At 52.0% G+C, this 12,073-nt stretch overlaps 1 protein-coding gene across 1 annotated transcript; it reads left to right on the top strand.

Annotated features, from left to right (window-relative positions):
- The first annotated feature begins 2,380 nt into the window (after positions 1 to 2,380).
- On the top strand, positions 2,381 to 11,342 carry AQP8 (aquaporin 8). The gene is made up of 6 exons (XM_059415950.1): positions 2,381 to 2,487; positions 4,834 to 5,087; positions 6,057 to 6,183; positions 7,856 to 8,070; positions 9,539 to 9,673; positions 10,856 to 11,342. The coding sequence occupies exons 2-6, from the start codon at positions 4,846 to 4,848 to the stop codon at positions 10,902 to 10,904; spliced, it is 768 nt and encodes a 255-aa protein (XP_059271933.1). The 5' UTR covers positions 2,381 to 2,487; positions 4,834 to 4,845; the 3' UTR covers positions 10,905 to 11,342.
- Positions 11,343 to 12,073: the final 731 nt, after the last annotated feature.

Genomic DNA, 12,073 nt, shown 5'->3' with positions numbered 1-12,073 from the left:
AAAGACATGATGTTATTGGAAGGAATGTAGGGCCATTTAATATTACAACTTTGAACAACCTTGAGCTAGTCATTCATGTGCTGTCTGACAGATATTGAGCATCATTATATTTCCTTTGAAATTTTATAATACCCTGTAGTCCCTCTGTGAGTTCGGTGCAGCTCTCTGGGGTGCCCTGGTACACAGTCTGGGAAGTACAGGTTTATTTAACTAGAAAGCCAGAAGTAGTTGATCTTGGGGTTAGTCTGGGGGCTTGGTGATACCATCAAAGATCTGCCCTTCTGGTAAGTTGTACCTCATGGTCTCAAGACAGCTGCCATGGTGCCAGCATCACATTCTTGCACCACAGAGCAGCTATCAAAATGAGAAAGGAAAGAAGGACAGTGCAACAGGATAAAATAGACCTGCTTTTATACTCCATCTGGACCTGGTGGTGGATGGCAGACAGGTGCCTCAGTTGCAGAGACTTCTTGAACTAAGCAGGAATCAAATTGAGAGGCCTTGGTCAAGTCAACCAGACCTGGGATTGGAAGACTGAAAAGTTGGTTGCCTGATCTGAGATTTGAATGTGGAGTAGAAGCTGGCCCACAGGGCAAAACAGGACTCCAAATAGGGGGAACAGCATACACAGGGAGGGGTGCGGGCACCTGGCTTGTTCTGACACACTATTTAGGGCTCATGTGGCAGGAGATGAGCCAGGGCTAAGACTTGATGTAGGAAATATGTTAGGGTTCGAAGCCAGTAGCCAAGAAAGAATTCTTGAGATGTCTTTGGTGCAAAAAGGTGGTTTTATTAAAGCACAAGGACAGGGGCACGCCTGGGTGGCTCAGTGGGTTAAAGCCTCTGCCTTTGGCTCAGGTCATGATCCCAGAGTCCTGGGATTGAGTCCCGGACCGGACTCTCTGCTCAGCAGGCACGAGGACAGGACCTGTGGGCAGAAAGAGCAGCACTGGGGTCCTGAGGAATGACCCATTATATACTTTCAAGTTGGTAGGGGGTTAGGGATAGTGCAAGTCTCCCAGGTATTCTGGAAACAAGGTTTCCAGGATCCTGAGGGGGCTAGCTCTGGTTGGGAAAATGTCATTTATTACTGTTTAACAAAAACTCCATCATGAGACCCTTCAGATTTGTATCAGAGGGTCATATGCTTGGGAGATGATTGCCAGCATGTATCTTGGGCGGTAGAGATAAAGGAAGTTTCCAAAGGAATTTTTGTATGTTAAAATAGACTCACAGGTCCATGGGGGTTGGACTAAGATTGCCTTTTGCCCTCAGCAATCAACATTGAGGCAGCTGAGCCCCTAGAGGAATGTCACTCTGCCTGTTTTGAGGACTTGTCAGTGGGCTGTAGGTAGTCAGCAAATTTAATAATTTCTCTTCTGCCTTTGTTTCCCACATCAGGACTCACAGCCTCTGCGGCTGGCTCTGGGGGTTTGGTTTTGTCCTGGAAGCCACAGGAAGGGCCGAAAGCTTTCAGTGCAGGGAAGGACATGATGAGGCGGACAGTCTGGGGAGCCCCACAACAGTCACTGTCACGGGGCAAAAATCTCCAGGGCTCACCGAACACCTTTCTTTTTCCTCCTGCGCACATGGTTAGACTACATTTCGCAGACTCTTTTGTGGTCAGGTGAAGTCACAGGCCTGAGTTCTAGTCAATCCAATATCCATGAAAGTACTATTTGCCACTTTAGGCCTAGCTCATAAAAGCGTCCAGCAGAAGCCTCTCTACCTCTTCCCTTTCCCCCATCTGCTGGCTGGTGACCTAGATGGTGGTTCCCCATGGTGGCAGTGGCTTAGATCTCTAAGTCACCATGTCATAAAGGGCCTGCTATGAACTATTCTGTCAACAGGGAATCAATATGCATTATGTGAAGCCATCAAAACGCTGGGCTCTTTGTTGCATGGACGAGCCTGCTCTGACGAAAAGGTACTCCGACAAAACGTAATAATAGGGATTATTGATGGGGCACCTGCTCTGAATTGGGCGCTGTGCTCGGGGCACGGTCTCATTTAATATACACAACTACCTTGTGGGGTTGGGGAGCACCATTAGCCCACTTTTCAAGAAGAAAAGTTTTTTTTCTTCTTGAAAAGGCTGAAGGTGAAGCCAGCAGGCAAAGGCAGAGAGGGCTGAGCCCCCCACCTGGACCCACGTGCCCAACTGTGGCCTTCTGGCTCCCAGTACAAGAGGAACAGATTAAAATGGGTGAACCTAGGGGTCCAGATGAGGGGTTAGAGCAGGCCCAGCTGGGAGTTCCCACCTCCTGCGGTGACTGTAAATGTTAAGCGATGGACTGCATGGTGGGGGGGGCTGGTGTGGGGCCTAGACCCTGGCAGCTGTGTCATGACCATTTGATTTTTTTTTTTTTTTTTCAAGAGACTAAGCAAGAACTGATGGAGGCCTGGGTGAAACCAGGAGAGAAATGTTCTCGAAGCAGCTCTTGGCAGGACTGGGACAAAGCATGAAGAAGATGGGGGAAGCTGAAGGTTGGACTGTTGTCTCGTGTTGCCGTTTGCAGGGACACAGGAGGAAGGGTCGAAGAGACATCGCGTACGGTGGGCTGTGGGTGCAGAGGAGGGAACTACCCGAGATGTGCAGATATTCAAAAGAGGGGCTACATTCTGGAGCCTCCAGCTGAAAAGAGCTTTCAGCAAACTGTCATGCCCTTGATGAGTCTTCTCTGTCCTGAAAGAGATACTTTTTATCTACACAACCTTGGGCAATTTTTCGACTTCTCCTTGCCTTGATTTTATCATCTGAAGATAGGGATGAGAAATCACAAGGTTGTTGTGAATAGATGCGGGGGGCTTAGCACAGTGTGCAGTCAATAGACAGTAGACATTTCCATTATGTTCTTTTATCGCTGACCTGTTTCTCCGCGCATCCCTATCTGTACAGAAGGGCACTGAGTTAATACTTAGGAGCACTGAAAGAATCTTTGCCTGTTTTAGTCATAGCCACCTTTCCAGTTAGCTCTTAGAACTAGTTCTAATATTTAATATTTATTTAATATTTAAATATTTATTGAGTGATGCATAAAGAAACCCATCTCTCTCCTTTCCTGCCACTGCCCCTGCCCCATTCCTCCTCTGTCTCACCCTCCCTTGCTTCTTGCTTCCTTCTCTTTCTCTTCATCCGTCATCCATCTATCCATCTATTCATCTTAGAAAGGCAGTAGACTGCAGTGGCTCAACCCTCAAGGCTTTTTCCACCCCGAATTGTGGTAAAATACACACAACATAAAATTTACCATTTCAATCACTTTTAAGCATATAGTTCCGTGGCATTTACTATATTCATATTGTGCAATCATCCATCTCTAGAAATTTTTCATCTTCCCAAACTGCAACTCTGTACCCATTAAACAACTCCCCAATTCCTAACCCCTGGCAACCACCACGTACTTTCTAATCTCTATGAATCTTACTGCTCCAGGGACCTCATATGAGTGGAATCAGGCAGTATTTGTCCTTTGTGACTTAACCCACCCGTTTTGCAATCACAAAACCGATGTGACCCTGGGAAACATAACTTTCCTAAATTTCCACTTCCCCGTGTATAACAAGCTATAAAAATAGTACCACCTCACAGGGTTGCTGTGAGGTTTAAATGAGATACTACATAGGTAGAAAGCATGTAGAAATTGCTCAATAGATAGAAATATATAAACATAAATCTATATATTTTTTAAGATTTTATTTATTTATTTGCAGACGGAGATCACAAGTAGGCAGAGAGGCAGGCAGAGAGAGAGAAGCGGGCTCCCTGCTGAGCAGAGAGCCCAATGCAGGGCTCAATCCCAGGACAGTGGGATCATGACCTGAGCCGAAGGCAGAAGCTTTAATCTACTGAGCCACCCAGGCTCCCCCATAAATCTATATTCTTAATTAGTAGATGCTGTTATTGTGTTGCTCATGGGTCTGGCACTGTCATAAGCTCTTTTTTATGTTAACTAATTCAAACCACACACAATCCCATGCTGCTCATACTGCTACGCCGTCCACAGCAGAAATGTTTCACAACCACCTGGCAGCAGAATTGGGACTGCAGTCCAGGCACCTGTTTCCAAAGCCTGCAGGCTATGCTGTGGCACACGGTGTCGCCTCAGCTGCCTCTGACCATCAGGGGACGTCATCCGTCCACACGCTCAGTCCTGGATCAGGCTTTGAGGGTGAGTGAGTGTAGGGGTTGAGATATGAGGAGGTGTCTGAGGGAATCCGTGGAAAAAAATCACTGAAGACGATCTTGCCAGTGTACCCCATGCACAGCCCCAACCCACTGGGGTCGTCCTCCTGCCCACATGCTGGAGGACCCTGATGGTGACCACAGGGGGCTGGGGGGCACTGGGCCCTCCGTCACCTGCCAGGGATGGCCTGGAGTGCTCTCCAGGTGATGTGCCTTTTCCCCTCATTGGCAGAAACCTCAGCAATCCTTGACCATCCCTGGCCCTGCCCAGTTAAGATTAAAAAAAAAAAAAAAAATCCTCTTCTGGGCCCCAGGGCCACCTCCCACAGTCCTTTATTGCTTTCTTGGCACCCTCGGGGAGCCTCTGCAGCCCTTTAAAAGAGACAGAGTCTGAAGCAAGATCAGCAGCCCGGTCCCAGAGATAAGAGTGTCCAGAAGAGCAGGTGCAGGCTTCCCAGGCAGCTCAGGCACGAGCAGGTTCCAGGTCACTTTGGCCCTGATGTCTGCAGAGGTGAGCCACTGCCGGCTGCTGCCCCTGCCACCTGGCCGTGCAAGAGGGTGCTGAGACTCGATTCAAGGCCGGGGTGCTGGGGGCTTCTTTTGGGGCGCTCTGCCCACCTGTGCCCACCCACTTTTTCCTACCACAGGCAGCTGTGTCTATGTGTGACCGTGCATTTGGCAGTGGCAAGGCGAAGGAGCTAAGCATGGGGGGCAGGTGTCGTGGGTCCTGGTACGAGCGGTTCCTGCAGCCCTGTCTGGCAGAACTGCTGGGCTCTGCCCTCTTCATCTTCATCGGCTGCCTGTCGGTCATCGAGAACGGGACAGACACAGGGCTGCTGCAGCCGGCCCTGGCGCACGGGCTGGCCCTGGGCCTCCTCATCGCCACCCTGGGGAATATCAGGTAAGACCAGCTCTAAGCCATCCGTCTGGGCTAATCTGGGCAGCCCCGGGGGTGGGGAGCAAGGCTATCGGCAGGGACCCTGGGCAGGAACCCCGGGTTCTAAGAGCACTGTAGATAGGAGTATGCAGTGGGGAGTCAGGCTGCCCGAGTTCGGATCCTATCTCTGCAGCCCGTGAACTCTGTGGCTTTGGGTAAGTCCCCCTCCAAACCCCAAGTAAGGGAAGAAGAGAGGGGTTTTTTTACATTATTTTTTCTCAAGCCCACACGAAGTCAATGCAGCCAAGGGCCAGTCACAGAACTCAGTGAATTCTCACAACAACCCCTTGAGGGTAGTTTCTATTACTATTCCCATTTTACTGGTGTAACTAGGAAAGGCCATGCGACTTGTCCAAGGCTCTGTGGTCAGTACGCGGCAGAGGTGGGAGGCAAGGCCCAGCGGAGCGGTGTGGGAATTACATGACAGAGAGAGCTTAGCCCACGCCAAGTGCTTGGTCACTGTGTGGTCGACATGGGGAAAGGGTTTTACTCCGGCCTGGGGACAATCAGAGTTTAGCCACTTGGGAGGTTTTTTTAAGGGGAGGCCAGGATACCTCTCTGTGTCCACTAATCTGGAGTTGGGGGTCTCATTCTGACTGGTGGTTGCATCTCCCAAGGGCTGGAGCTCTGAGTGAGTCTGGAAGGAGTAGAGGGCTTGTCACCCACCATGCTCTTCCTCTGGGCACCCTGGGGCCTGGCTGTAGGTCAGGAAGGGGGCTGCCCTCCCCTCCCCGACCCTCCCCCACATCCCTTGCCCCACCACCTGGCACCTCAGGGAAAATGGGTGGGATCTGGTGCCTGTTTTCCACTCAGGCAAGGTCCTGGACTCACTGCTGCACTGCAAGGCCAGCCTGGGGTGCCAGCTGGGCATTCTCTTGGGGGAGCCGGCCCAGACCTTGGTCTCAGGCTCCCTTCTGCTTTTGTGGGTGATAGTGGTGGACACTTCAATCCTGCGGTGTCCCTGGCAGCCACGCTGATCGGAGGCCTCAACCTGGTGATGCTCCTTCCCTACTGGATCTCCCAACTATGTGGGGGGCTGATTGGGGCCGCCTTGGCCAAGGTGGGTGCTTCTCCTGGGGGCTGGGTTGGTGGAGTGTGGTGAGGGTGTGGGGAGTGGGAGGTGCCCAGCTCTTTTCCCATGGGATTTTCCTCCAGCGGGTTTGGGTGGGTCCTTTTCTCCCGGGTAGGGGCCCTTTGGTTCTCTCCCTGTTCTATTCATCTCTGGACATAGCCCTTCCCTGGACAGACCAGAAAGAATTGGGGGCATGAAGTTTCTCTTCCTGAGACCATTTCTGGCTTTGGACTGGCCTTGGATAATGTTTCTAGTGTATTTTCTTTCTTTCTTTCTTTCTTTCTTTCTTTCTTTCTTTCTTTCATTCATTCATTCATTCATTCATTCATTCTCCTGTTCATTCATTCTACAAATTGAGGGTTACTCTCCTTCAGAAACTCCTGGACTAACTTCTCTGACTGTTCTCCAGGCTGCATACCTTTAAACAGAGTTCCTCTACCTGTGATGGGAGATGGCATTCAGTTTATGTCTGGAACCTTCTCTCGCACCGGGACAGCCGGCTTCTCCTCCCCCCCACAGAAGATTCACAGCTGCAAACACAACTCCCCGGACGGACTCATTTCCTCTGTCCTTCCCTGCTTTCCTGCCTCCTTCCCTTTTCTTTCTTCCTTCCCTGTTCCTGCTAAGTCTCCATCCAACTAGGGGCCCTTCAAAATGTAGCCCTTGTAGGCATGTGTTTTAGGGGGTGTGGGGTGTGGGGAGAAGGGCTTCCTGTCAGCCTGGCTGGGGTTTGGTCTGTAGCTCTAAGCACTGGCCCATTGCAAACTTTGGTCTCTAGTTCCAGTTTGCTATCTCCCTGCCCTGGTCTCGCCGTGTCTCCCTCTGAGACACCCCCCACCCCCACCCCTGTGTGCAGAATGGGGCCTGGACCTTCCCGCTCTGATCCTCCAGGGAGACCCATCTCCCAGGCCTCCCTCCGTCTGGGCCGCTTGCAAACTTGCCCCACACAATAGTGAGCAGTGCAGGGCAGAAGCTCTGGTCACTGAGCACACCCTTCCTGTGAAGCGGTTTGCACATCTTGTCTCGTTAAATCTCCCGGTGATGTCCCAGGAAGCTGTAGTCAGTTCTTAGAGGGCACCTGCTGCTGCTGCTGGGAGCTCTGATGATCAGTGCCCCCATTTTATGGGGGAGGAAACGCGGGCACCGGTTAGGCCCAAGTTCAGCCACACTGGTGAGCAGTGGAGTCCAGATCTAGGTCCAGGGTCCAAAAGCTTGCTTTGCCATCTTCCCGCTCCAAGGGCCAGGATGACCCCTGAGGCTCATTTCCTGTGAAGCTCATGGGGCTTTGGCATCAGGGTTCCCTCATCTCTTCCAAGGGGCCTGACGGGGGCACCGGCAGTGGGTTCATCTGGCCGGAGAGGTTTACAAAGTTTGCTGAGTAAGGCATTTTTGTATTCTTTTTCTCAAAGAAGTTCATCTAGTTACTTAAGCTTCGGGCCCATAATGCCTGCAGCTACTGCTGGGTGATCCCATTTTACAGATGAGCGAAAGGAAGCTCAGAGAAGTCCAGTGGCCCTCACTGGGCCACACAGTAAAAACTGCAGCGGATTGGACAGACCCCGTCACTGCTCTAAGGGTGGGGGGCATGCGCTTCGAGCCCCGTCCCCTCAGCTCCCAGCCTGCTCCCTGACCACACTGAGTCAGCTCCTGCTCTCCGCAGGCGGTGAGTCCTGAAGAGAGGTTCTGGAATGCATCTGGGGCGGCCTTTGTGACAGTCCAGGAGTCGGGGCAGGTGGTGGGGGCAGTGGTGGCAGAGTTCATCCTGACGACACTGCTGGCCCTGGCCGTATGCATGGGCGCCATCAACCAGAAGACACAGGGCCCTCTGGCTCCGTTCTCCATCGGCTTTGCCGTCACTGTGGACATCCTGGCAGGGTGAGTTATGGGCCAACCTCTGGCCCTGGAGGAGGTCAGGTGTGCAGCGCTTACCTGAGGGTCACAGACTCGGTTACTAACAGGGGCCACGGAGGTGATGCAAACAAGAGGAAGTGGGCAGGCATTTGCAGACAACAGGGAGTGGTGAGGCCTGGCGTATTGAAGGAGACACCGTTGTTCACCTCTAGAAGTTGCTGTGAGGGAATGTGGGTCTCCGGTGACCCTTCCAACATCATTCCAGGGAAGTCGGAAGCCTGCCTTCTTATGTGAGCTTTTCCATTTTTCTGTAGCATCAGTACAACGTTTCTGTGGGCTGGCTTGTTCAGCCAATGGGCAGCCAGGCTTTTGCCTCGGACTCACACAGAGCTTCCACACCCTTTAACTCATTCAGGCATAGCCCCTCAGGGGGACCCACGAAGGGGCTGAGGAAACAAGCTTGGGTCAGGGATTACTTCTCCCAATTTATATATGAGGAGCTCAGAGAGGACACGTGGACAGTGGCAAATTAAGGGGCAGATGTGGGACAAGAGCCCAAATCTCCCGGTAAAGGGGACAAGGGAGCCCCTTCCTAATGTCCACCTGCTTCCTTCCTCTTGGACGCAGAACAGTCTAGCCTTTCCTGGCTCTGCCGCACACCCTCCTGCCATCCTTTGGTTCGGAGGCGGAATCTGGGGAACGGGGTGGGTTTGGGGGTGGCGGAATCTGGGGAACGGGGTGGGTTGGGGTGGGGGAGGAGGACGCAAGGGTTGTGTAAAGCTCCAGCGGTGCTTTGCTGCCTCCTAGTGGCCACTGGTTCATTCTGAGCCAACTGACTCGCCCTTCCGACTCCCCGGCTGGGCGCGGACTGAACGGGGCAAGGACACAGACACCAGAACCGGAGAGGAGTTCCTGGAGAACAGCCCCACTTCTTGTAGGAGGCTCTGCGCCCCAAGCTTGTGGCATAACAAGGGTCTCAACTGGGTTAGCCAGATGAAACACTTGTACACGAATTACACATGAGGCACAGGTCATAAAGGCATGACTTCATTCACTCCTGGTGACAGCCTATGAGGTGGGTCCTTTTACCTCAACGGAAACACAGAGGGGTTCAGTAAAGGCCACACAGCTAGAAATAGCTGGGCTGGGTTTTGAATCCTGGTCAGCTTGACCCCAAGTTCACATGGCTGACGGCTGCTTTTTCAACATTGTAAGGACCTAGATCCATCGTCTTTGCCTGTCATCTCTGAACACTCTCTGCTGGCTATAGTTCTAGAAGGGTGTGTGAGGAGTGACAGGCAAGCTTTTCACTTCCTGGTGCTAACAGTCTCTTCACCTGTGCCTTCTTTGGGATCCCTCCAGAGCCCCACAATATACTGGCTTCAAGAGAGTTCCTGGGTGCTCTGTGACGTAGGCCTATTTGTGGTAATGAACTTGATGTAAGTTGGGGCCTGGCTGGGATCCTGGTGACCGAGTGGCTGGGTGTTTGCAGGGGGGCCGTGTCTGGAGCCTGCATGAATCCTGCTCGTGCCTTTGGACCTGCCGTGGTGGCCAATCACTGGGACTTCCACTGGATCTACTGGTCGGGCCCGCTCCTGGCCAGTCTGCTCGTAGGAATGCTCATCAGGTAGGAGTGTGACCCTGGGTCACTAGCCCCTCTGATGGGCTCCTGGTGGTGATTCCCAGAGTGTCCAGGCTAGAATCTCACTTGGGGTTAAAGAAGGGAAGAGGGAGGCTTCTTCAGAAGCAAAGATTTTGGCTCTGGGACTTTTGGTTGTAAGAGGCAGAAATCCCTCTCCACACAGTTTATGTCACAAGTGGGAATTGACTGGCTCACAGAACTGAAAAGTTCACAGGTGGCTCTGGCTTTAGGTGGGTGCTCAGGCCAGGTCTTTAGGCCTTGTTCTTTCCCAGGGCTCATGCTCTGAGAGGCTCTCCAGGAGAAGCTGAGATGCTCACCAGGAACTCTAGGCTTATATCCCAGCACTTAATGACAAGAACTTCGTTCTAGTTCCACTAGAACAAAGCCTCTAGCAAAAGTCCAGGGTCTGGTGTTCACTGGTTTGGACTGGCCCAGCTTGGAACATGTCCACCTCTGAATCCATCACTGGGGAGGGTCAGGCAGGCTTATTGGCTGTGTCTGGAGTCAGGACAAGATCAGCCTTCCCTGCACAAGCCTGTGCACCAAGAGAGGGGGAGGAGTGGTTCCTCACGGGGCTGTTGTACAACTCCAGGGAGCCCCATCCACAGAGAAAACCATGTACATGGTGCCTCCAAGAGCCTGCCTGCTAGTAGGTGCCGTTCACATGACCTACAGTGCAAACAGTGCTCCATAGCATCCTGTGTTGGGTGATGAGTTTGTTATTAGCAGAAGGATCATATCTACTTGACTGCTTCTCCCTGAACTCTCCTGTTGTGACCCTCCAAAGTCTGTAAGGGTCCTGTCATTTCTGCTCCAGGTCATGTGGGGACTAGGGTCTGGATCTGATACAAGCTGGACCTTCCTCCCACAGTCTGGGAGAGCACAGTTGCTGGGCTGGTGTAGGGTGTCTGCCATCGCTGCCCATCCTCAGTCCTGGCTAAGCCTGATAATTGTCTGTCTATTGCTTTCGGAGCGGCAGAGGTGAGAATCTTCAGGGAAAGAGCTGGAACACAGGAAGGAGATTCTCCCTTTCCCCAAGGGGAATTGACTATTGAGGCTGGAAAGGATAGCATCTCTCTGGAGAATTCTGGGCCTGGAGACCTTTGGCGAAGGGCTGGGTCTCTCCCCTCAGAGGACTGGAGACCTCACTGGGCCATTTTTCTGTAGGCTCTTCATTGGAGATGGGAAGACCCGCCTAATACTAAAGGGACGGTGACTCCAAGCTGGTGATGTTCCTGCGGCCCAGGTGGCCCCCGTGTTACAGACGGGCTACCTCCTGCATTTCCTGCTGGGACAGAAGCCCAGAGGAGCTGCCCACCTCCTTCCCCCTACGTGTGCCTGGCCTCCCAGATGACGCACTGCTGCCAAGTTCTGAGGATGCTCTACGTTCTCTGAATACATTTGTGCTCATCAGAGACCCCAGACTGGGGAGCGCATTACCAGCCCTGCCCAGCACCGCAAATCAGAGGGGTTTGAGGGGTTTTTCTTGATCGGGAAGCTCCCAGGAGCAGAAGAGCAGTTGGAAGATGTGGCTGTTTACGTATGAGTTCCTTTCTCCCTCCCCCTTTCTTTCTCCTTTTGCCTGGTCCCCAACACCTCTGTTACAGAAGGGCCTGCTGTGCACTGTTTCCTTGCTCCCTGAGCTGCCAGTCTAGCTTTGCAATAAATAGTCCAGTATTTCCTTTGGTGTGGACTTGCTTTTTCATTTCAGAAATGAGCACTGCTGGAAAGAAAGCAGAAGTCTGGGTTGGGCCTTAGCCATATAGAGTCTAGTTATCAGGGGGTCTGGCTTAGAGTCCACTGCCAAGGTAGGTACTTAGGATGCAGGCCACCCCAGAGCCCGTCTCTTACAGCCAGATCCCTCTTGGAGCTCTGCCAGGAACTCAGAGTCAGTCTCTGATAACAGGCTGTAGGGTCCCGCTGAAATGCCCAACACAGAGTCCAGGGTCTGGGTTAGTGCCCAGTACTACCTAGGACAGGGACCAGTCCACTCAGGGCACTCTGCTGGGGGTGAGGTGGAGATTGGGGCAGGCTAGAGCGGCAAGTTTCTCCTGAAGAAATCAATAATGTAGCATAACAGGTCTGGAGAGACAGTGGTCTTTGGATGAGCTAGGAGTATCATGAATAATAACAGGAAATAAAGAAGAAAATGCTCACTGGGGAAAATCGCCAGCAGGCTTTGAGGCTGCCTGCTGAGAAAGCAGACATGCTACATGCCCAAACAGCCAGAGCAGTTTTTGGAGGAAAAGAAATAACGAAGAATAGTAACAGCAATAAACCTAAAAAAGAAAAGAAAGAAGAAAAAGACAAAGGGAGGAAATAACATGAAAACAAAAACCAGAAAAACAAAGTAGAACACTTATAAAGAGTGAAAAATATTAAAAG

This window comes from Mustela nigripes, chromosome 11, assembly GCF_022355385.1.
Source record: "Mustela nigripes isolate SB6536 chromosome 11, MUSNIG.SB6536, whole genome shotgun sequence".
Taxonomy (NCBI): Eukaryota; Metazoa; Chordata; class Mammalia; order Carnivora; family Mustelidae; genus Mustela; species Mustela nigripes.
This window is presented reverse-complemented; position numbering and strand designations above follow the sequence as displayed.

What these genes read in the sequence shown, in the direction of transcription:
- AQP8 (XM_059415950.1), top strand. Translation starts at nt 4,846, where the DNA reads ATGTGTGACCGTGCATTTGGCAGTGGCAAGGCGAAGGAGCTAAGCATG. An exon ending in TTGGGGCCGCCTTGGCCAAG is followed by an intron (nt 6,184 to 7,855) that starts GTGGGTGCTTCT and finishes TGCTCTCCGCAG; the next exon opens with GCGGTGAGTCCTGAAGAGAG. An exon ending in ACTGTGGACATCCTGGCAGG is followed by an intron (nt 8,071 to 9,538) that starts GTGAGTTATGGG and finishes GGGTGTTTGCAG; the next exon opens with GGGGGCCGTGTCTGGAGCCT.